The sequence below is a fragment of the Pogoniulus pusillus genome, chromosome Z (genome assembly GCF_015220805.1).
Source record: "Pogoniulus pusillus isolate bPogPus1 chromosome Z, bPogPus1.pri, whole genome shotgun sequence".
Lineage (NCBI taxonomy): Eukaryota > Metazoa > Chordata > Aves > Piciformes > Lybiidae > Pogoniulus > Pogoniulus pusillus.
The window spans coordinates 30,841,891-30,867,499 of NC_087309.1; the positions used below are offsets into that span (position 1 = coordinate 30,841,891).

General features: G+C 37.4%; 1 protein-coding gene across 2 annotated transcripts in view; it reads left to right on the forward strand.

Annotated features, from left to right (window-relative positions):
- Positions 1-25,609, forward strand: part of RASGRF2 (Ras protein specific guanine nucleotide releasing factor 2) — a 157,932-nt gene that overhangs the window by 47,228 nt on the left and 85,095 nt on the right. For both annotated transcript variants that reach the window (XM_064176660.1, XM_064176659.1), the window contains exons 2-11: positions 1,973-2,079; positions 10,997-11,144; positions 11,753-11,842; positions 13,965-14,218; positions 15,851-15,930; positions 16,365-16,558; positions 18,028-18,137; positions 19,883-20,001; positions 24,291-24,451; positions 25,448-25,514. In XM_064176660.1, coding sequence (XP_064032730.1) covers positions 1,973-2,079; positions 10,997-11,144; positions 11,753-11,842; positions 13,965-14,218; positions 15,851-15,930; positions 16,365-16,558; positions 18,028-18,137; positions 19,883-20,001; positions 24,291-24,451; positions 25,448-25,514 — 1,330 coding nt within the window. The remainder of the gene's footprint in view (positions 1-1,972; positions 2,080-10,996; positions 11,145-11,752; positions 11,843-13,964; positions 14,219-15,850; positions 15,931-16,364; positions 16,559-18,027; positions 18,138-19,882; positions 20,002-24,290; positions 24,452-25,447; positions 25,515-25,609) is intronic.

A 25,609-nucleotide genomic window follows, 5' to 3' on the forward strand; every position in this document is an offset into this window, starting at 1 on the left:
CTATGGACTCAATTAAATGTTTCGTTCTATTAATGGCATTCAGGCTGAAGTGATATATACTGTCCAAAAAAACCCATAGCTTTATAGGATTGTCCTTTTAACGGTTTACTGATCCTCATCTGTGCTCTGGAGTTCTTTCATTTCTGCAACTTTACAGGTCTGAACCTGGACTTTGTTTCTATAAGCTGTTAAACATGAATGCTGCATCTTATTTTTGCCTTGTTTCTGTTATGTTGGTCTGTTGATAATTCTGCAGTGCTTATGGTGTTTTGTATGAAAAGTGGTTTGTATACATATAACAATATTTAGTAAATTAATATAATGCACAAGGGAGTAGTTTTTTTCTCTGTAAGATGTCATCACACGTACTCATGTTATCCAAAATGAGACCCTGTGTCTGAGTCTACTCAGCTGCACAGATGCAGCTGGGTTTTGTAAACACGAGGTCCCCACGCACAAAGCTTGAAGCAAATACAGGTGCAGAGACAGTGCTAGAGCCAGTGTAGTGAATCCAGTGCATCTGGGGTGTACTGAACCTGCTCCATGCACACTGTGCAGCTGCTTTGTGTACTGTATGTGCATAGCAAGCTGCCAGATGTTTCAGAAGAGTCTACTAAATGGCTGAAACAATCTCTTTTTACACGGACAAAATTTATTATCAGTGTTGACAATATCTTCAGCCAACTCTCAGCAGGTAAAATTTCATCCCTTCTGTTTCTGTTTATGCTTGTGTTCCTTCTAGCTTAGAAATGACATTCAGTTCTGAAGTGGTTTGTATTTGCTTGGTCTCCAGCATGGTGTTTGGCTTAGGAAGGCTTTTTCAGCTAAGCTGTGGATTTGACAAGGAGGGTATAATATTTCTTGCCATCACTTCAGGTTTCCTACTGCTATAAGCAATAGCTTATGGCATGGGAGAATGCAGGTTATATACCTCATTTGCTGACTATAGCAAGTCTGGAATTTGCTCTAGAGAGCAACTGTTGCCATATGTGCTTATAGTCAGTTCCCTGTTAACTGGGATGAACATGGAAGAGGGGTTGAGAAGATCTAGGTCATGAAGAGAACTGAGCAATCTAAGAAACCTCTGGCTTAGTCATAGGTGTGCTTAAGGCACCTGTGGAAATTACAAATATGTGTTTAAGCAGAATATTTTCTCATGTATTTTCATCTTAATTGGAAGAATTCTATTGCTGCTTGGCTTTATGTTGGTAAACAAACAAAGCAAAAGTTCATGAATGAACCTTATGAAATTAATCTTAAGGTGGATGACTAGGGATATTCCACTCCACACTGGCTATTAATATTGTTACTACACTCTGAGAGTAGCATAAAAAAAACTTACCTGAAATTCTTCATTCTGTGGAAGATACTGCAGTCAGTGTCCTTCAGGTAAGAAATGCCACTGAAGAATATGACACTTCTTGTGTGAACAGCATTCTCTTGTGAAAACAAAAAGTTGTTGCAGTGACAGTTATGGATGAGGCTTCTTGAGAGAAGGGCAAAAACGTTCTGGGAATATAATGTGTGATCACGGACACTTTCCTTGTTCTTTTGGAAAGGTGAAGAAATAAGCTAGAGTCAGTGCACTTCCTAGGGAGGAAGAAACATTTCAGGTGGAAAAATGCAAAGGAAAAAGAACTACAGACACCACACTACAGTCACAGTTTTGTAGTTGACTGTAGAAGCTTCTTAGGGAATTATATTCTGTTGTATTTTATGTGGGAGCTTAAGAACAGTAGCTTACATTAAGTATCATGAAAGCTAAGCTATTGCCTTGATACACAAGGGAATATGTTAAGGATACAGTTTCAACTTAAATTCCTGTTTTTATGTCTTAAAACACATCTTCCCAGGCTAGCAATGCTTTGGGCTGTGCTTAAAAAGTCAGGGTTTAATTTTTTTTTTTTAACGTATATATATGCATACACATTTAAAAGAGTTTCTGGTTTTGTTTGTTTCTCCTAATTTGCAGCATTACTTTACTGTTCTTTTTGGCCATGAAGGGCAAAAGCCACTGGAGCTCCGTTGTGAGGATGAAGTTGATGGAGATGAATGGGTAGAAGCTATTCATCAAGCTAGGTATGAAACTTATTTTATTATAAATAAATTGGTGATAATTTGAAAAACTAAATTAAATAGATCTTACAGCCTATTAGATATGTATTGCTTGTGAACCATGGGTGTATTTTAAGGAAAAAAAAAAAGGCTTTATCATTTGTATTTATCTCACTGTATTTTAGCATTTATGAGCAAACATGTTACAGTTTTAAATCAGTTCAAGAATACTTGTTTTATTGGAAACCCGTAGGATTAATCCTCTGTTAGAGACAAAGTGTGTTATGTGAATGAAGAAATAAGTGATATGCCAAATGAATGTTGTTTCAAAAGCTCTCATGTAGATATAAATATAAGAAAGAGAATGACAAACTATTATGGTGATGAGGTGCAACAAATAAACCCTTTACTTCAAAACTGAAGTCCTGAACAAAGATCCTTTTTTGTGAAGAGGGCCACAGTAAGACTTCTAATCATGCAGTAAGATTTCCATAAGAAAAGATCTGTGAGGTGAATGGGCAGGGCTTACAGTATAATATAAGTGAAAAATTATCTAACTGAAGATCTGTGAAGTGGTTTTTGGAGGCAAATGTCTGCTGAAATGCACTTTCTCCAGCATCCTCTTACAGACACTCACCTCAGCTAATCTACAGTGCCATGGTAACGCAGAAGGATCCAGGAATTTCCTGAGTTGCTTAGGACATGAGCCATGAAAACAGAAGTGACTTTACTTTATAACTGAAAATGAGCACCACCAGCTAGTGTTTCTTTAATTTAGAACTTGTGAAATAAGGCCCTGAAGCTGCAGGTCTTGTCACCTAACATCCAGTCTTTGCTTTTAAATCCTCTTCTTAGTGTTGGTACCTAACTGAATGAGGGCTTGTCCTTTCTTGGAAAGCAGCTGATGGGTTATGATATTAGATGGGGCACATTTTGCATGGTCCCCCTCTAGGGCAACGCATTATTTCAGGTCTTGGGAACTTAGGAGGTTTTGACCTGTCAGTACAGTGCAGGAGAGCATGTCCACCAGTAGACAGTCCCATTTTACTGAGGGAAGAGGAGAGAAGGTACATTTTTCTGTGGATTTGGGTCACATTTTTGAGGATAGGACTGCAAACAAGTGAAGAAAGCAGCTTGACTTTTTGTTTTGTGGTAAAGGCATTTAGAGGAAGCAGGATCTTACAGTTCTTTGTTGTTGGGAAAATTTGCTACTTGCCCATTGCCTGGTGTAAAGGGATGTAAGCAAGAAGTGCATCATCACACTAAGTTAAATTTATTTCTGGGTGGTTCAGTCAAAAAATGAATCACACATTATTTTTCAAGGCAGAACGAACAGAAAACCAAGCCAGATAAACAACACACCATTGCAAATAAGGAGAAATTAAACTTGCTAACAAGAAGTTGGCTGTGAGAGTCAAGGTCAGGGTAGCAGAGGTTTGAAAGCACCAGGCAACTGAATTTCTTCTGTATCACTGTCACTTTCAGTGACAGATTCTCCCCCCCTTTTTTTGAGTGTATCTGAAATGACACTCCTAGTAAGATCAAACTATAGACACCACTGTGAGGGATACTCTCAAGGGCCTCTGTCATTTGAGGGATTTTCTTTAAATGTTTTTCTTCACAGGTCCCTAAATTTCATGGGGAAATTTTCCAGGAACGTGGACATGGCTTCTCTTGTGTTATGCTTTCCTTGAACAAAATATCAGCAAGTGACAAAAGCTTTCTGAAATGTAATGCTAAACCAGAGTGTTGTATGCTTCTGTGGTGACCTCGTTGTTCTTACATCTGGAAGCTACATTCATTTTCCTGCATCATGATTTAGACATTTTTCCTTGAGTTCATCTATGCTTTTAATAAATGGAACAAACTTTGGCAACTTCTTCAGTGTCACTGTTTATTTGAGGCTAGCTTAAGACATTTCTGACCATTCTTTTCAGTTGTGTTGTTGTTGCTGTTGTCGTTTTGAGCTACTAACTGACATTTTGTGTAGCTTTCTGGAAAGTCTCATCCTCTTGAGTAGCTATGGTAATCTACATTTCAGCTGAGACAAAGTAGTTGAAATTTCCTTCCTTTTTTTCTCTTCCCCCCCCTCCCCATTTGGCTTTTCTTAGACTGAGATATACAAAACCAACTCTTGGATTCCTTTTCAAGACTTTTTGCCAAACACACATTTGCAACCATCAAAATATCTTATGTGTTTTATTTATTTTGCAAGTTAGAAAGAGATTGTTGAAAAGAACAATACAATCTCACTACACCCCATGTTGCATTGTGGATAAATAGGTGTTTCATCTGAATGCAAATTCATAATGAAAGAATTTTCTGCTGTGTCATTTTCCCTTATTCCTTGGAAGATTTCACTGTGGGTGGGTTGCTACTGCTTATCATTTGGAGGGTACCATGCATACTCTTTTTTAGAGCTGACAGGCTCTTGACTGGTGCAGCTAGATGCTGCATTGCTGATGTTCCAGTCTTCATATTCCTAGTACTCTCACCTTATTTGAGAGCAATTATTTGCCTTGTGAACTTGCAATAAGAGGTGCAATTCACCATGTTTTGATGGGACATCATTATATGCTCCACATGTTCATTATGAGCTCCACTTTTCATCTCTTTCCATTTTATTTGAATTCTTAGTGTCTCCAGCTCTTGGTAAAATACACGGTGGCAGAGTAAGGCTTGCTTCTTCTGAGTTACATTTCTGGGCAAGAGGATCTATTCTTAGCAAATCCTAGTTCCTCTGTCAGTGCCTGCATGTGGAAGTCCTGTTTGGGCTTTGTTCCAGAGCTCATTCTCTTACAAGAAAAAAAATTCTGGTTTACCCTCAATACACTTAGATGGAAAGTTCACCCTCTTACAAAGTCTTCCACAGCTTCTTTTGTTGTTGTTGTTGTTGTTATTGTTGTTGTTGTTATTGTTAGGAATATGCTGCTCACTGACATTTATTGACCATCTCTACTTCAGCTTGCTGAAAATTCTTGGGTGATTCAGCCTGTACTTCCATGCATACTTTAGTCCTGTATAAGTCCACACTGCTGCGAAGGGAGGCAGTTGTCATTCTCACAAGTCAGCCATTCATTCCCGCACCTTTATCAATGCTTCTTTTATAGAAGCTTAGTCTGTTTCTACTTTGATGAGGACAGAAGCCCTAGAAGGGCCAGAAGGGTTTTGCTCACTAACTTCTGTCCATGCTGGTGTGACAGCCCAAATTCTGCAAGACCTGCAATGACAGAAACTCTTAGAGCTCCTGTTTAAAGCTTTTTCCTGGAGATAATCCTTATACAAAAGGCACCACAGTCACACAACCAACCCTCTTGCAAAGACTGTTTGAAAGAAGAATGGAATAAGGCAAGAGACTGAGACTTAGACTACTGGAGAGTGGTGGTTTTGTTCAAGCTAAACTGTTTTCCCAATCAGGGTGTATTTGGGAGTTTCACAGACACTAAAAATATGTTATTCAGGAAAGCTTCAAACTGCCTCCTTTGTCCACAGCATATGGAAATTCCTGTTCCCATCGTCCAACAAACAAAATATCACAGTTATTTTTTTTGCCATTGGAATAGGCTTCCCAGGGAGGTGGTGGAGTCACTGTCCCTGAAGGTGTTCAAGAAAAGACTGGCTGAGGCATTTAGTGCTATGGTCTAGTTGACAGGATAGGGCTGGGTGCTAGGTTGGACTGGATGATCTTGGAGGTGTCTTCCAACCTGGTTGATTCTATGATTCTAAGCACAAGTGTAAACTTCATTGGGAAGCTGATTTGCACTATAAGGAATTATATTTTGTTCAAACTTTTGCCAGAGTAATTTTAACCCAGCTCATTCCTCTGGATTCAAACAACACACCTGTGTTCATTGTACAAGGCAAATGGAAGCTCATGGGCGCTGTGTTTGAAGGGAAAGGTAGTGGGAGTGTTTCTTTCAGCTGGGTTCCTCTTCCAAGCATATGAAGAACTACTGTCCTTCAATCAGCAATTAAGAAAAACAAAAAGCACGCACATGAAAAAAGGCTTGCTGTCACATTTTTTGGCACAGTTTGTTTGCTAATGCAGAATGTGCTTCACACAGGGAGTTGTAAGCTCAGTATGGTAGCTCAGAGCTGCCTGGAAGCTCAGAGCAAATGCCTTGCTACTAATGCCTTGCTGTTGGAGAATCTGTATTAGATGAGTTTGGAGCTCTAACAATCTCAATTGTTCTTTCAAGCTGGCTGGGAAAGGGACAGAGAGAATTTCAGTAATACTCAAAATATGGGCAAAACAATCTGTTATATTCCTTCCAAATAATGTCTAGATCTACAGAACAAAGTGGTACCTACTGCCAGATTCATTAGGTTAGTAGAGGGGAGGCTGCTGCTGGTTCCTATATCCAGGTTGAACCAGTAGTAATTCCAATGCAGATGAACAAGCATATGTACACACAGATACAGCTGGCCATAGGGATCAGCACAAACAGGAGCATGCAGCTCATCTTGATGGGTTTCACTTACTGGGTGATGATGCCAGTGTCTCTCTTGTCCCAGTCCTAGGGGAATCTGTAGGGCTTGTTTCTTGGACTGGGTTACTGTGGTTCAGTGTCTGGCATAATTGCCTTTCTTGTTCATGGAGATCTGCTTTTCCTGGTCTGATCTTGTGATAGACTTGGCAGCAGCCAGGTTAAGGAGCTCATTTCTCTCGATTAGGCTGAGTTACAACAGCCACTATTGTTCCTGCTGTTGGTTAAGATTAGCCTTTATCACATGCCCTAATACTGCCTACCAGAAGTGACCATGCCTCCTACGCTTGTTGCACAGCACTTCACAGAAATCTGTTATATCTCCTAAAAGAGCTGTGTACCTGGTGTAGACATCTCAGTGCTGCTGCAAAGAGCTCCACGAGTCCCTCAAGCACGTTCAGGGTCTTGGCAAACAGCATTTCAGACAGATCAGATGTGAAACTTCAAAGGCAGTTATATTCATACCGATAATTATGGCTATCTGGAAGATTTGTGTCATAGTTGTTTTCTAAGGGAACACACGGAATCCCACACAACACTCTTTGGAAATAGTAGACACAAGTTCGTAACAGCTGTGTGAAACCTCAGCTCACAGAGCAAGGAGTGTCTCTGCTGTTGTGATTGGTCTGGACTTCATAGCTGCTGTTCAGTCTTGTCTCAGTTTTGCATGATGGAATAGGTGCCTTTGTGCTCCAGCGTGTTTGTTGCTGAATTCCTTTACTCAGATTTTCCTGGATAGATTTACCAGGACAATGGGAACAGCTGGGTTTAGTACGAGTTATGAGTCACATGAGTAACAGTTGGCTAATGAAGTGTGCTTTCAGGTTTGTCTCATTCTCATACAAGAGGGTAGAATTCTCCTGGAGCAAGCCTTTCCCCCACTGACATGGTTTGGGTACAAAGCTCTCATGGTTGTTGGGACTACCCTTCCAGAAGACTTTCTATTCCAGTTTATATTTTCTCATCTCAGCTGAAAGGATCTTGTAGTAAAAATCCTTTGGGGTGTGAATTTCTCATCCTTCTCCAAGTATCACACAGTCCTACACCCAACCTCCAATCGCAGCTGCTACAGTTTTTTACCAGTCCAAGTGCCACTTCCCACCTCTGTGCTTGAAATCAGCAGATATCTCTTTTACAGCCTTTCTAAACAGTTGTCCATGCCTGTCTGAAAGCTCATCTTTATTTGGAGTCTTCTGATAAGCTTTGGCACTGTAACCCTCACAGCCATACTTGTCCTTTGATATCCTGTGTTGTACAGAAATTCATTAAAGTTAATGGTATTTGTGTTCAGATGGTCTCCCAGATCACCTTTGCTAGTCATAAGCTTGCATAAGTTCTGTTGTAGCTTCTATTGTTTCCAAACCTAGCATAACTGTTAATGTGTCATTATACTTATCAAATCTTTCTGAAAGTGATTCCTCCTCCATTAAGGAGTCCTATAGCTGCCTGAAGGTAGTTAATATGGGCAGAAATAGGTAATTTGTTTTGTCTTTTAGATCCCCAGAGCCATATATCCTGGTTTTCATAATGAGTTGATTAGATTGTGTATTTTGCATTTCAAAAGGGTGATTTGATATAGCCATAAATAGTTCTGGCCAGGTCCAGTGACTGGTTCTTCCAGCTGTCTGAGCTAAATAACTCTGTTATTTAGTACAAAAATCAATTAAATTTGCTGTTAGCACTACTGGAGTCTTTATCTTGGTCTGCTATCACAATGAGAAGACCTAAATAATGAGTCACTGGTTAAACTAGATTTGCTTACAAGTAATTTTTTGACTTTTTCATCTTCCTTTGACATTTGGACACTTTGCTGCAGTTTTTTTAACAAACCATTTTGTACACACGTGTAATCCCATCAGTGTTGAAACTCTACCCATTAGAAAAGCTCCTGGCATTATGCTGGATAACAGCTCAGCCCTTCAGGCATAATGATTTTTAACTCGTATGTACAGAGAGATGAATGAAAAGAGTTTTTGGAAGCAGAGGAAGTTTATTCAGAGTCCCATGATTTTCCCTTCCCAGAACAAGTGGCAATTTTGAGAAGGAACGTGGTGTACATAGGCTTTTCTAATTAACTCCTTTTCATACTGCTAATTATGTGAGTGAAGTTGGTTTCCAGGATGAGACTAACATTTCAGACCACCAAAGCCACTAACTAGGCAAAATAATCCTAATACATCTCAAAAGATTAAAACCTTTTCAATCTTCTGCAGAAAAGCTCTTGTTCCCTAGTAAAGAAAGACTGTGGAAATCTAATTTAATGCACTTAAAGAAGCTGAAAAATCTAGATGATGTTTCTTCCCCTAAAGGAGGAAAGTAAAAATAGAGTGGAGGAAAGACATTGTACATAATAGTATCTTGAGTCTTGCGTCAGCTCTGACTGCAGCTGCTGTTCACCCTTTGTGATTCTGTGTCCTGCTGTTTTCCTCAGCCTTGAGTAAGAGCAAAGCCAAATCTGTCAAATTCTCTGTTTGCAAAAGTTACATAAAATACTGAAAAAGAAAAACAAACAAACAAATAAATAATATCTTGTCACCCATTTGGACCTGAATTTGGCCACTGGAATGGGCTGTCTGCTGAGGTGGTGAAGTCACCATCCTTGGAGGTGTTTAAAAGGAGACTGGATGAAGCACTTAGTGCCATGGTTTAGTTGATTAGAAGGTGTTATGTGGCATGTTGGACTCGATAATCTTGAAGGTTTTTCCAACCTGGATAATTCTGTTATTATGTGATTTTTAGGTAGAAAAGACCACTCTTTACATTAAACACAAATCAAGATGGTGCTGCAAGCACTAAAGAATGCATTTTCTTACATAGGTATATTTTTATGTTTGTGATTCCTCTCATCATTGTAAAACTTACATGAGCTGTTTCTAACTGAGACAGATTTTATCATGTGAAAATGTCTTTTCGGTTTCAAAGAGTTTAAGCACCATGATTTCTGAAAGTTAAAAAAAAAAAGAATCCTTGAAAAGCAATAAAGAACTGCATCTTGTACTTTATTATTGGTATTTATTGCACAGTTAAGTTATATGGGTTGCTTCATGACACATTCTTTTATGCATGTTGTTTTACTTTTTGGGAGAACTGCTCTGGGCTTCATAGTTGGGGTTTTTTTGTTTTGTTTTGTTTTGTTTAATTTTCCCCATTTATTGTTTAGTATTGCAGTAGCTAATATAAAATAACAAATGCAGTATAATTTTTTAAAATTCTTTTATTGTTTATTCAAGGAGGGAAAACTTTTGCTTTATGATAGCTGTGAGAACTCATTCTAATTATCTTAAACCTAAGCTCACTTTCCAGGTTAGGCATTGAATTTAATAGCTTCACTCAATATCGGTCCCCTCCAGTATCTAATTGCACTAACATTGTTTGAAATGGCAGTAAGTATATGCAAAATGCATATTCACTGGAGAGGATACACATCAATATATTTTCAAAAGTCTCACAGTGTTTAATGACAAGTGTTCATATTCTATGAGAGCTGTAACAAATAGAAAGAAATCTAAAAGGTAGAGATGTACAAGCCAGAAACTCCTTCTGTCAAATCCCATGCTAACCTGACAGTGTAAAACCAGTGTGTATGATGGCCTGTATTTTTCAATGATATATCATAAAATTATAAAGAGATCTCTTGTCAAAGATTTAGGGCTTCATTTATGCAGTTTGTGCTTTTTCTTGTAAAATTATTTAGCTCTCAGAGGAAAAACTCAGATAAAGAGGCAGTATGCATCTGCAGATTTTGCTAAACTGAAGTTGGAAACAGACCTATGGTATGATGCTTGTCACTGCTTTGATTGTGACATCGAACTGTGCTTGGGATAATCCTCCTCTTTGCAGGAAAATATGCCAACAACAGTTTGCCACTCCAAAGATAAAAGAAAGGTTGATATCATAGTTTCTGTTACTGATTAGAATGTATTTGTGTAGCCATAAACTGGCCTAAACAGTAAAATAAGTGTTAGCAAATTAAATCCTTCTGCAAAGAAATCTGGCAGGTGGAGAGAATTACAAGTAGTTCTATTGAAGTTTTGGATACTCCCCACGAGTCCTCCTAAAAGATGGGGGGGGGGGGGGGGGGGGGGGGGAAGGCAGTCCTTAAAATAAATACTAGAATTGTTTGGGTTAGCCTGACAATTAGATGATCATAAGAAGATCAATGCAATTATCTTGCTCTCAGTAATCAGATACAAGAAAAATGTGTACTACCTGTGTCTAATAAGGTAATTGTAGACCAAATGTTTGGATGATTTATTATCACAGAATCATAGAATTGTTGAGGTTGGAAGAGATCTCCAACTGCTAATCAAGCTCTTCTTTATATATTAAACAAGCAATTACATTTTTTTCAAGTTTCTTGTTATTGATGAAATGTTTATTCTGTCAATATTCCATAAGGGGACACAGAAGATGGTATCTGACTTTTTTTACTAATGCAAATGTTCCCTCTTTAGTTATTCAGATATTCTGATAGAAAGGGAGGTGTTAATGCAGAAGTACATTCACCTCGTGCAGATTGTGGAGACTGAGAAGATTGCAGCCAACCAGCTTCGACATCAGCTTGAGGATCAAGACACAGAAATTGAAAGGCTTAAATCTGAGGTATGTGCCAAAGTCACCAAATAATCATTGAATTATAACATTTTGCTGTGTGCATTACAATAATATTCAATATTTCTGTAATATTTGTGAAAATAATGGAGCCCAGTTTAGTTAATATGTAAATAACCATATGGCTAAATATTCTTCTTAGAAATATTGAGGACTGTTACACTCACTGGATTACTTCTTTGTTTGAGGCTTTAAGATAAGACATTGCTTCTCAATATGGATGCCACTCATTTCCTACCTATCTTCAAATGAGGGGTTTAATTCTCTTTGATTTTGGCAGTATGGCGAACTATCCCAAATTGCTCTATTTCACTGAATATTAAAAAGTTTGTTGCAGTCCTAAGTTGTTTAAGTTTGAAAGGCACATTTTTCTGTGAGAGCTGAACCAGCTCTTTTCTGATCCTTCCTCTGTCTGGATAAGAGTCTTGCTATTCAGAGAACTGTGTTCATTTCTCTGTGATCAGACATGTGCTTGTCATTCTTTGCAGCTTTAAGAGGCTTGAAGAGGTGGGAAATATTTTTTGCTCAGTTCTGCTACTAAGAGTTTCATTAACCTGACAAAGCATTTAATGAATACTTTGGGTTTTATTTTTGTGCAGATTGTAGCTCTCAATAAAACAAAAGAAAGGATGAGACCTTATCAAGGCAACCAGGAAGATGAGGATCCAGATATTAAAAAAATTAAAAAGGTAAACATGTAATATTGTGTACTGAAAAGGAGGTTCTATATTTTAATGTCCAGCTTTTGCCTCTGTTTATTTTCATTAAATAGAGTCCAATGCCCTGCCCTGGCTTACATCAGCTTGCTGTGTTTCAGTGCCACATTTATCCTGTGGTGTATTTGTCACTGCAGTATTTGTTTCCATTTTCAAATTATATATTCTGTTTATTAAGCCTGCACATTCCATTCAGCTGCATATAAAGACTGAAATGAAGTTATCAGCTATGTCCCATGGAAATCAAATGTACAGTGGCTTTATATTCCTTTCTTATAAAATGCTTGTAAGGTTGTGAGAATGAATGATATTTTTTTTACTACTGGATGCAAATACTGAAAATACAGAGAGCAGTCTTGATTTGGGTTGTCATCTGATCTGTTTGATGATGATTATTCCAGGATACTGTGGCAAATTTTTTTTTCATAACAGATGCAGAATTGTCCCAGTCTGTATGGCATTTACATGTGCAGCTTTTGGTAATGCAACTTAAGGCTGAATACAATCATCCTCTAGAATTGTGCCCATTGCTGATTCTCACAAGTCCAGAATTCATGCTTGAAGATGTGATCTCATGTGTGTTACCCTCATTCTCATAGTGTTCAGCCTCTTTTATTGCCTAATATCCTTTATGGTACATGGACTTAAATTCTGATTTTTTTCTTCTCTTGTGGTCTGCGTCAGGGTCAGCACTGAGCTCATACTCCTGTGTGAATTTTCCTTTTCATGTAGATTAAACATTGTAATAGAAGCTGAAAGTGTCTCTTTCAGTAGAAAGAAAGCTACGATTCTCTATAAAATTTAGTGCACTCTGCATCATGATTGTTAGAGTTGTCTCTTCAGAGTAAACTGCTACCAGTGAGATTTCGCATTTCTCTTTCAAAATGCATGATTTTCACAACAAGATCAGGGCAAAAACATAACTAATTTTTTTGTGACCTTTAATCCACTTGAACCTTCAGTGGATATTACACTGTGCTATAGTTATCCGTGATACAGAGATGTTTTTTTAAGAATTACAAAAATCTGCCTTTTCTTGATAGTAGTATTGCTGGCCTAGGTGTTTGATGCAAAGCAATATGTCAATAGGTAGCTTTAAATACACACATGCAGAGATACCCATTCAAAACAGAACACAAACTGATTTTCAGAACTGTTTCAGAATTATGTCACTAATGGTACTGAATTTACCTTGAAATTTCTTACCTGGAAGCACTGCACAGTACTTTTGAGGGTACATGAGAAATGTAGAAGGGGAGGTAAAAGGAGTTAAAAAAGTTGCACAGTGCGTAGCACAATGGTGCTGACAGGAAGAGTATTTACAAAGCTACAACATTTGAGACTGCAGTAAAAGTCACCTTGGTATGTATGGGGCATAGAATCATAGAATCATAGAATCAACCAGGTTGGAAGAGACCTCCAAGATCATCCAGCCAAACATAGCACCCAGCCCTAACCAATCAACTAGACCTTGGCACTAAGTGCCTCATCCAGGCTTTTCTTGAACACCTCCAGGGATGGTGACTCCACCACCTCCCTGGGCAGCCCATGCCAATGCCAATCACTCTCTCTGGCAACAACTTCCTCCTAACATCCAGCCTATACTTCCCCTGGCACAACTTGAGACTGTGTCCCCTTGTTCTATGCTGGTTGCCTAGGAGAAGAGACCAACCCCACCTGGCTACAGCCTCCCTTCAGGTAGTTGTAGACAGCAATGAGGTCACCCCTGAGCCTCCTCTTCTCCAGGCTAAATAAGCTCAGCTCCCTCAGCCTCTCCTCATAAGGTTTGTGTTCCAGGCCCCTCACCAGCCTTGTCGCCCTTCTCTGGAAACATTCCAGCACCTCAACATCTCTCTTGAGATCTTTTCTATCTGTTTTCTAGGAACAGATCCAGCCAAAATGTTGTGAAAATTTAGAAAAAATATAATTTAGGAACAATTATTGATCAACAAGGGAAATAGATTTTTTTTAAATAAAAACAAGCCAACAAACAGGTAAATTTCATTTAGAGGGTTACTTTTACAACAAAAAGCTTATGATAAGTCATATAATGATTTTTTTCCTGACTCTTCTTTTCTGCTTGGTTCATTTTTAGGTTCAGAGTTTTATGCGGGGATGGTTATGTAGAAGGAAATGGAAGACTATTGTCCAAGATTATATTTGTTCTCCCCATGCAGAAAGTATGAGAAAAAGGAATCAGATAGTTTTTAACATGGTGGAGGCTGAATCTGAATATGTGCATCAACTTTATGTCCTTGTGAACTGTTTTCTGCGTCCCTTAAGGATGGCTGCAAGTTCAAAGAAGCCACCTATCAGTCACGATGATGTCAGCAGTATTTTTCTCAACAGGTATGGTGGGTTTTGTTTGCTTTTTGGGGTTTTCATTGACTATTTCATCTTTTCTGCTTCACTTTACAGTAGTGAGGTCTGGTATTTGTTATTTTGCTCTAATGTAATGTCACTGAGGTAGGCCACGCTTCCAAAGATAAAGGGCAAAGTGCTGTCAGTGATGCTGTTTGAAACCAGCTAGACCTCTTCACCTCTTTGCATTCTATTTCTTCTGCTAGAGAAAGGGAAAACCAAATCATGTCACTTGGGGAAGCTCTCATAATTCTCTGTCACCTTTTCTGTTTCCTTTTCTCTTAAGAGAGCAAAATTGGACTTAGTGGCCTCATATGATCCAGATAAGACCCTGAGAATGAGCACATCGAATCTTCTATCTCCTTTTGTTCTGCCTTAGGAGCGTCCTCCCTTCTTGCTTGTCTTTTCACATCCTACAAAAAAAGAATTGTTCTTTGCATTAAGCACCCAAGTTCTATCATAACGAGAGGTACAAATAAGCCAATAGGCATCTAAAATCTAAATCTAATATTTTGGAATTGTATCCAAGTGTGGCCCTGACTTCTAAGAAGTAGAACATGTTCCCTTTGTTGTGAGAGAGGTTTTCCTTTCTTAGATCATTCATCACTTTATGGTTTCTATTACAACTGAGATATCACCTACTTCTTTTGCCCTCACGAGCTAACATACAGTATTAGGGTCCATGTTATAGAAGAGCTGCAAACTTTGAATCTTAAATAGTAGCATGCAAGAATGTAGATCACCACCGCTGGTGTGAGGTTTTCTATGTCTTGCAGGTCCTCTTAAATTTCTGGCTGTGTTTTAAGAGATGATCTTGGAAAGACATTCACAAAACAGGAACACACTATTTAATAGATGATTTTGTTTAAAAGAATTAAACAGATTATGCTTTCCACACCAAGTAATATATGTTTAGTAGAGATGACACACCAAAAATTTAAAATAATGCAATAAAAGGAAACATTTACTTCCATAATAGTAACCATCTGTTTTTCTTGCAAAGTGTACAACATGCTAATCATAGAATCATAGAATCAACCAGGTTGGAAGAGACCTCCAAGATCATCCAGGCCAACCTAGCACCCAGCCCTGTACAATCAACCAGACCATGGCACTAAGTGCCTCATCCAGGCTTTTCTTCAACACCTCCAGGGATGGTGCCTCCACCACCTCCCTGGGCAGCCCATTCCAATGCCAATCACTCTCCATCCAGCCTATACCTACCCCGGCACAATTTGAGACTGTGTCCCCTTGTTCTATTGGTGGTTGCCTGGGAGAAGAGGCCACCCCCCACCTGGCTACAATGTCCCTTCAGGTAGTTGTAGACAGTAATAAGATCACCCCTGAGTCTCCTCTTCTCCAGGCTAAACAATCCCAGCTCCCTCAGCCTCTTCTCATAGGGTTTGTGTTCCAGGCCCCTCACCAGCTTTGTTGTCCTTCTCTGGACATGTTCCAGCACCTCAACATCTTTCTTGAATTGAGGGGTCCAGAACTGGACACAGTACTCAAGGTGTGGGAAGAAATGTGGGTTTTTTTGTTTGTTTGGGGTTTTTTTTGAGTTGTTGATTAGAAAGTAAAACCTGAATTGTCTTTTTGTTTGTTTAAAATTTTTTTTTTCAGTGAAACAATCATGTTTCTCCATGAGATATTTCATCAAGGCTTAAAAGCAAGAATAGCTAATTGGCCTACTTTAATCCTAGGTAAGTTACTTTGGTTTTGTCCAGGGGTACAGCTTTCATATTTATTTTTGAGATTTCAGCAAGATCTTTCAGTTTTAGAGACGAGACATTTAAAACTTTTTAAATGGAACCTTTTTTCAGAACATACACTGGGAGATCTGTTGGAATGAGAAAGAATGACTGTCTTGAAGTCTGTATATGAGAATGTCTTTGCCTAAAGCACTGGTTAGACATGGGCCCCTGGCCTTTTGATGCTATTGTCTGATTATAAACTAATTGGAACAACAATGTTTTGGCAGGTGAAAATAACAGCATTTAATGTTTCTAACATCTCAGTAAACTGGAAACAGAACTGATTATAGTCATTCCCCTCCATATAACATAGTAGTTTCTTTTAAAATATATTTTGAGAGATGAGTAGCTGGAAGAAAATAGCATTTTTTGACTTTTTCTAGCTGACTTATTTGACATTCTGCTGCCAATGCTGAACATATATCAAGAATTTGTTCGGAATCATCAGTATAGTCTGCAAGTACTGGCAAACTGTAAACAAAACAGAGATTTTGACAAACTGTTGAAGCAATATGAAGCCAACCCAGCATGTGAGGGGCGAATGCTGGAAACTTTCCTTACTTACCCCATGTTTCAGGTAGTCTCTTTATGTCTTTTGTGACTGCTGTTTGTTTTTAATCTTTGCTTGATTCATTTTGTTTTACTGACAGTACAATTGATTAAAGCATCTTCTTGCTTAATTAAAAGTACCTTTGTGCAAATGGATTTAGTTTTTGTTTACTATATTAAAACTCTGCCTGTTGAGATATTTTCTGCACTTAACACTGATTTATCTCTGTCCAGAATCTTATGTATAGTGAAGGAGAATGTGGGATGAGGGCTAGCACCAAAAGCAAAATAGTTGAGAAACAATTATTTGAGTTCTGCCTGCTGCAGGATTACGAAACAATCCAGTGAGGAATAGTATACGTGTTATAGCATGTTAGGGCATCCATGAGCATCTTACTAGTAATATATTTTGAAACTTGCCTCCTACTCCACTCTCCATTGACCTGGTCCTTAAGAAATGAAAAATACACTGCAAAGTTTTAAAAACTCCATTATTTTTCTGATATTTTGTATTGATCTGCCTGGATAAATTATTTACAATTGTTGTGAGAGGTCTGTGAAACACTGATTTTGTGATGTATACATTTAAATCAACATTTTACTCACTAAGTTTGTTTAGTTACTGATGAACCTAGCAGGGACAAAAAGAAAAAGGTCCATCAGTGATGTATGTGCTTGTACTAGTTATTCATATTAGCCTAAAGAGCCATTAGCACTCCTAACAGTACATTTTTTAGCTTTGAGCTTGTATATTGTAAAGTTTGGGGATTTTTTCTTGAGCTAAAATGAGCACATATGACCACAGAAGGAGAGATATGGTCCTATTCATAAGTGATGGAGGATGTCATTGCTGGTGACATTTTACATCAGTATAATATGAAGCTCTGTCTCTGTTTCCTGAAGAACATTTTTGTGTAAAGTTATACTATAGTGTCACTTGGTCCTGGTTAAAAGCACAGAAACTGCTTCGGGTAAAAAGAAATGAATCAAGGCCATTTTGCTACCCTGTAGTGTTTAATAGCTAAATGTTATATATGTTTTTTAAATGTACATTAGTGCAGTGTGAATTTTGTCTAAATCACATGAAATTGAGATGATACTTCCTGTTAAAATTGAGGGGAGGTACATATGGATCTCCCAGGGAGTTTTTCCAGTTTTTCTCTGTTAGTACTTGGGTAGCAGCACAAAATAAATGTATGTTTTATTTGCATCTGCCTCCAATCAGATCTTTTTCTTAAAATCCAATAAATCAACCTTGTGCATCCTTCAACTGAAAACATACCTATACATAAGCAATCTCTATTGCCCAAAAGTTCATCATTTTTGGCAGTAGCTATATTTATAGTGTATGCATAATAATTTAGTTGGAATTACTAATTTAAAGGCTAAGTCTGCAAGACTCTTCAGACCAAGATAATGGCTAACATTTAACAAGAAGGTGTATTGGAATTAATTCCTTTAAGGACTTGCTGATTTTAAAACCTGACTTGTTTGAAGATTCCTAGATATATTATAACACTTCATGAACTTCTGGCTCACACACCACATGAACATATTGAGCGGAAAAGCCTTGAATTTGCTAAATCTAAACTAGAAGAACTTTCAAGGTAAGATTCTTCTACTTTATGTTTGAAAATCTTGAATTAAAGTTTCAAAATGGAAAAAAAATATATATATGTAAAAGTCTATTGAAGAGAAGGATAAAACCCAAAGGAAAACAAAAATAATGAAAAAGAACTGTGACAAAATACCACAAACAGTTTGTCTCCTATGAGTTTTTGAACTGGGCTGACATAAATCTACATGGTGTCTCCTTGTATTTTGGGTAGAGGAAGAATAGGAGTTGCTATAGGAACCACCTACCCCTGGGTTATGAGTGAAGCAGGGTTTATTATTTTGCATAGAGAAATATATATATTTTACATATTTTAAAGGAAAAGGGCATTTCTGATACTCTGTCTGCCCCAAGTAATTTGGTTGTTATGTCTGGGAAACAGAGTTTTCTACTGTGAACGATGAAAATGCTGCATGAACTCAAGGATATAAATCTTGAGTATCTATCTGGAATATTCTTGCAAAATGTACCTCAAGAATATTTAGTGGTAAAAGAGGAATTGCTCTATAGCTTTTGTAGTTGCATGCTTTTGACTGCTCAATTTTCTTTTTCTATTAAGACAAAGTTGCTACCTGGTGCAAACTACCTGTTCATTTGGAGGTGGTGGGGTTTTTTTTTTTTTGTTTGGTTTTTGTTTGTTTGTTTGTTTGTTTGTTTTTTCCCTGCTGTGTCTTTAACAGGAATTGCTTTCTGAGTCAGGTCATATTGTACTGTGTTTTCTAGCTCTAACTTCTTAAAGACCTGAGCAGGCAATGCCTTTTACAGAAATATCTGTGTTTGAATCTTGAAGTTTACAGCAACTTCTGCTATGTTCGGAGGTCATCTGAAATAGAAAGAAGCAATGTCTCCATTCCATTTGAATGAAGCAGAGAATTTATCTGGCCAGGGTTATGTGCACAAGTAGATCAATCAGCTTTGACATGGCTTTGTTCTTGTAGGTCAGAGTTAATTTCTGATCCAACTAATTTGTCACTGAATGTTCAGAACTGAGACTCACTGATCTTCTTCTGCTCATAGAGCAGGCAGTATAGACTATAAATATAAAACTTGGTGACTAATTTCCATCCCTTTAATGTAGTACTGAGATAGGAGGAGCTTTCAGATAGTCCAGTCTGGTCCCAGTTAAAGAAAAAACTATACCATCACAACACTGTATAAAATCTGAGTTGGATACAGCCTTTAAAAAGCCCCTGTATTTCTCTATGTAAGGGCAGAATGCCTGTGAAACTAAGTGGAAGAAAGTAAGCAGTGAGCTGTTGAGGCTGTGGCCGTTACAGGAAGCAAGAGGTGAAGTGAATGGTACATTTAGATGTAAACAAAAGCAGAACAGAGTGGAAACCTAAAGTCAAGGGCGAGGACTTTGCAATGTGTAATCATATGAAATTCTAGGAAGTACTCCCAGTTTTGTTGCAGTCTAATCTATTAAAGGTCAAGAAGTACTATTCTATCAGCTGTGAAGGGCTTTTAGCTTGGTGATGTCTGTCAGATGTATGTAGAAGTGGTCTAAGCCCGAGTCTGGCAAAATTAGTCCCCCTGATTTGAAAGAGAAGAAAAAAAGGCAAGAAGCTTTCTGTAGAGTTATCGGGTACTACACGTGTACATCTGTTCTATATCAAGTGGCAAAAGGCATCAACTACCTTCTCTATCTACACTGTGTAGGCACAAGTGAAAATAGACACAACAGATGCAAGATACTTGTCAGGGAATATAAAGTGTTTTTTGTGTTATGTCTAACAGAGTGATGCATGATGAAGTGAGCGACACAGAAAACATCCGGAAGAATCTGGCCATAGAAAGAACCATAGTAGAAGGCTGTGATATATTGCTAGATACCAGCCAAACTTTTATACGCCAAGGTAAGACATTCCTTCTTTAAAACTATTTATGTAATGATGAAAAAATTGCATTCAGATCCACAGGGTTCATTTTGCCATTACTGGACCAGTCACTGCACTGGAACAGTGAAAGACTTAAGGATACTAATGGTCTGTGCAGGGTAAGTCGTAAAATGATGACAACTGGTCGTCCTGGGTTGAGTGGGCAGAAAGCTATTTTATCACTCCCCAAGGGAGTAAAATAAAAATGCTCCATGCTGGATTTTCTATTGAAATCTTGTTATAGAAGAGATAGAATTTGTTATTAAGTTCCACAAATTTGTGATAAAATATTTTTTCCATTTAAAGTAAGTGTAATTTTTTACCATGCAGGTCACAGTTTGGGTTTTTTTGGTTGGTTGGTCGGCTTGATTTATGTGTTGGGGTTTTTTTTGTTTGTTTGCTTTGGCTGGTTGGTGGGCTTTTTTGTTTGTTTGGGTTTTTTGCTTAGCTTTGCATTTTGGAAGGTTTATTTTAATCAAGCAAACATGAAAACTTCATAACAGATGCTTATGCTTCTCCTTATTTATGTAATAATTTGCTTCTGGATCTTTTAAAATAAGTTAGTGGGCTTGTATTCAGTAGCTGCAGATACATGGCATGGAGTTTTGACTGAGTTAAAGCATCCTTGTAAATATCAGTAAACACTTAACTTTTTCCATATCAGCCACTTTGAAGAGGATTCTTTCTGAAATGTTAGAGCCAGGCAAAACACACAGAGATTAAGTAAATTGAGTTAATATTTATTTCCAGGCATATGGTCAATGGACAGTGGATGAAATTGTTGTATCACAGTTTATCCTTTGGAATATCCACTGCATGAGAATTTGCAGAAATCTGAATATTGATAATGAAGTAATACAGAAGCTTATTTTCATTCCTCTAACTCCATTTAGGTTCTGATTTTATTCTTTGTGTTGATCAGAGTAGATGGGTACAGAAAACCTCTTTTCAGCTAAGAAAACAAGAAGTGCCTTTGTGCAGGCTTTTTCTCTGAAGGTTAACTGCAACTTTGACATATGTGACTTAGTTTACTTTTCTAAGACATTCAGTCAATTGAGACCATAGGGACCATGGCAGCATTTCACAATTTTGGTTGTGATCTCCCTGTTTCTTAGGGGATTTCCTTTTCTGTCTCTTAGTTAGATACAGACTTTATTGTCAAGCATATTGTAAGTCATGACAGACAATTAAGAAAATGAACATCTTTTTAAGAGTCTAAAGGAAACATAGGAAATCTAACAGTATTCTCACACTAAAAATTAAAAGACCTCCAGAATGGAGACAGCCAAACTGAATTTGTAAATAAATTAGTTTATATAGTCTTACTTAAATGTGTGTGTGTGTGTGTGTATGTATATAAATATATATAACCTTTTGTATTCCTTGGTTTGACAAAGGTTAATTGAGTTAACTACTCTGGCAGTACTGAGGTATTGAAAGTGCTTAGGTCTTTAGCTGGTTAAAAACTCATGAGTTTACACTGAATCCAAACTATACTACTAATGAATGTTCTAATATTAGCCTCACTTGCTCATCGCAGCTGTATGTTGGTCAGTGTGACCATTTTTATTCCTTAAGAGGAATTCTCTAGTAGAATGCTTGGTAGGCAAATGTCCATTTACATTAATAACAAAAGCTTGATGAGAATGCATGAGGTTCTTGCTTGATACTGGCCATGCAGTACATATAGGAGATGTGTTTTTATCTGTAAATATTGAGTATCAAAGAGAGATGATGCAGTCTCTTCTGCATTTAAAAAACCTGGTTTGTTTAGGTTTACTTTATTAAACGATAACTTTTCAGCTATGCACAAGAACACCATTTAACCTTCAGCGTGTTTTAGCAGAACAGTATGTGGTATTCCTGAAAGCATTCTAATGAAAAATAGAAGCTCCCTGTAATTTCTGTAAGTGCATCATGTTTATAGATAATATTATACTGAAAAGCAAATGAGAAATAAAACGTAGAGGTTTGTGTTGGTTTGAGTCTAGTTGGAATGTTTTAATGAGAGAAAATAAATCCTTGGCTGTGAGAAGAAAATATCAGGACAGCTATATCATTCATTCTTCAGCTGAGAGAGGCAAGTAGTCAAAATACAGATAAAGCACTCACTTCTCACACACTTCTTACTTAGTTCTCAGCTCTTCTCTGTGTGGGTCTGTGACTGGTTGTAGCTGCCTTGTCTTCTTGCATGAGATCTATGTAATCCTATCTAACCTTTTTCCTCTAATCTCCTTGTTGTCTTTTTACATCTCACCTCAGATCCCTGCAGATTTATCATATGAACTATATGGAGATTTATCTAGTTATTTGGGGGGGGGGGAGGGGCAAGATGGGAAGGTGGGGGGAAAAGGTTTGTTTGGGAACAGTCTGACTGTTTCAGGAGGGATTTGTATTTCTGTATTATTTTTAATTCATATATAAATGTAAATATCTGTGCATATTGTATGTGTATATTGCAAATAGTGTTGAACTGTAAATATAAAGCTTCATTCCTTAACTTCCAGCCAACTGAGTCTAGTCTGGGTGAATTCCTAACTGTGTGAGGTAGCAGGTAATTTTCAAACTACTACAAAGTTGAATATTGTTACCCTAAATATGTAGAGGGAATTTCAGGAGAAAGATGACACTGAGAATTCTGTGATGAGAAGTTGCTTAGAGATAGCTTTGTGCACGCTCTTTGGCTTTGCAATGGGACCTAGGACATAGTGCACCACGGAGAAGTTACTATTCCATCACATGGGATAGATCTTCCTGTTTTTCAGAATTGAGGCAAGTAGGCTATTTTGTCTGGAGAAAATGTGCAACAACCAAGAAGTGTTTATATTTTTTTATCAGACTTTAAGCAAACCTAAAAAGTGTTCCAGACTTCTGCAAATTTCTTGAGAATAGTATCACTCCACTGTTTTCCTGCAGTGACAAATATCATGCTGTACACGTGTAGTTTAAATGTGAATTGGCTGTCAAAAACCACTGTTCTGTTGCAGATTTACTAATGTATATTTTGCTCTGCCAGGCAGTGTAAGTTTGAAGTAAGTTAGTAACTTAAGACTAAATGAATATATAGAGGGAGCTAAGTGTAGAAAAACACAGGTAGTAGTTACCTTAACTTCCCTGTTTGTTACTTTAAAGCTGTGTCTGAGAAATTGGTATGAGATCATTTTTTGACAATGTGGAATAAGAATTACTCAGTATTTCATTGAGCATCCTTTCAGGCTTCCCCTGAATCAAAATGCTGCTGCTATTTTGTGCTTTGACTTATCTATAGTAGACCAGTATCTTGATGACCCTGAAGAGGGCCAATATCCATACTTTAATGCTTGTTTTTTTGCTGTTACTTCCTTTGCTTCAGTTATCACTGGTGCTTTTTTGACCTTGCAGTGAGGCACACCAAGGAGCTCAGTTAGTTTCCTGGTTTAGCTCTATTAGCTAGCTAATGTTGGAATAAGATGAGAGCAGTTCAGGGTGATAGTAAGGATAGACATGTGGGAAGGAGATTAGGAGGTCTCTCGGTTCCCCTGCCAGGTAACAGCAAGTTGTATCATAAAGTTTTTCCCTTCATTATAGAGGAATTGTAGTTCACCACCAAATTTAACTGCAGATCCAAATTTGGAGGTGATACACACGGTTGGTCAGAGACTGATGTTGAGGTATGAAATAGCACAGAAGCAAAGATGTCCCTCAGTCTGGAGTTCTGCAGAGGACAAATTCAGACTTATGTAACCAGGTTCAATTTAGTTCAGAAGTGTTTTACTGCTAACACATTTTAGATGAGCTGTGGAGCACTGAAAATTATGCAGTACAAGATAAGATATGTGCTTGATTTCCATCTTTCTGAAACATAGGCATGCATACATACACAAACTCTTTTCCTCCAAACCTGTTCTTTTCATGCTCTGTTTCTTCAGCTTGTAATGTATCTTCTGCATGTCAAGCAGCTGTCAAAAGTGCAGTCTCCAGTTCGGCTTCATTTTCTGATCACTGTGCCAGTGATGTGATTAAATTGCATAAGAATTTGCCCAAGGTCTAATTCTGTCATGTAAATAACTAGTAATCTATTGTAGTTACTTTAGTTTGTTTATCACAAAAAAACCCCAAAGAATGCAAAAAAAGATGATTGACTCGTGCTTAAACAGATGCTGATGCATATCGATAATTAGCAGAATGAAAAGCTGCATTCATTAATATAATAATATTAAATTAATCAGCACTTTAAACACTATCTATTAAATATTATCATACAATAAATTTTGCATTTTTGTTTTCAGGTTCGCTTATTCAAGTCCCTTCTGTTGAGAGAGGAAAACTGAGCAAGGTTCGCCTGGGATCATTATCTTTGAAGAAAGAAGGAGAAAGGCAATGCTTCTTATTTACAAAACATTTTTTAATTTGTACAAGAAGTTCAGGAGGAAAACTGCATCTTCTGAAGGTATAAACCTTACATCATGATGCAGTTTACAAAATGAAAACACATCTTCTGTGAAATGTCTGTATTTTGTTATTTTTTTGCTTTAACCTGAGATTTGATGTGTTGTTATAAACAGAAGAGAGGTGATGATACACAGTGGTTAACTGCTTCTCATTGCAAAAAATAGAATTCTGCTAAACTTGTTACTAACTACTTTTTGTTGTTAGAGGGTTTTTTTTTTTGTTGGTTGGTTGAGGTTTTTTACCATGTAATTCTAATAACCTGAGGCTTAGAAACAAGACATTCATCATGTCTATTTGCATAAGGTAGCACTGAACTTAAATGTTTTTTTTTCTGTGCAAAACCCATCTAGTACAACCGTGTGGAATTAACAAAGAGTATTTTCCAGAGCTTGAATAAAATTCATTGTAGAAGTCTGTCTTGTTTTCCTGAACATCACATACTCTTAAGAATGCTAGCTATATTTGTTGAGAATCAGGCTTTCATAGTGTTGGCTTGTAAATAAAGAGACAGTAGTTTACAGAGTGGGTTAGACTGAATAGAATTTTAACTTGGCAAAGACATTTCTGAGATTTTATGAAGACTGTTCATATGCTTTCTCACTGTACCCCTTAAATAGTTGAAATATTTTTCAAAGTAAATAGAGTGTAACTGAACTTTTGGAAAAAAAATTTGTATCTATTTCATTTAAATTTGGGGAAATAGGAGATTCTAGTTACTTTTCTTGAAACTTTTAAATAAGTCTGTACATGAGATTAATCATATTGCATCAAAAATGAAATAAATACTGCACATCTGAGTATATTATTGATTTGTTTGATTAAGGAAAATATTTTGTTTAAATTAGCTGGATTTAGTTCTTGTGTTCATGAAATCGAAGTACCTTCCTAGGAGTAATTAAAATGTTGGAGTAATGTATACTAAATTCTAAAAATAACTATAACGACAAATGGTAAATTGTCAAATTTTGTAAAACAGTGTGCTTTGCTTTCACAGACAGGAGGTGTTCTGTCTTTAATAGAGTGCACACTGATCGAAGAGACAGACACAAGTGATGACGATTGTAAGTTAAATTCATCTATTTGTAGTACTTACGGTTTCCAGCACCCTTTGTTTATTCCTTGTAAAAGCAAATACATATGTTCTCACCTTTCATGA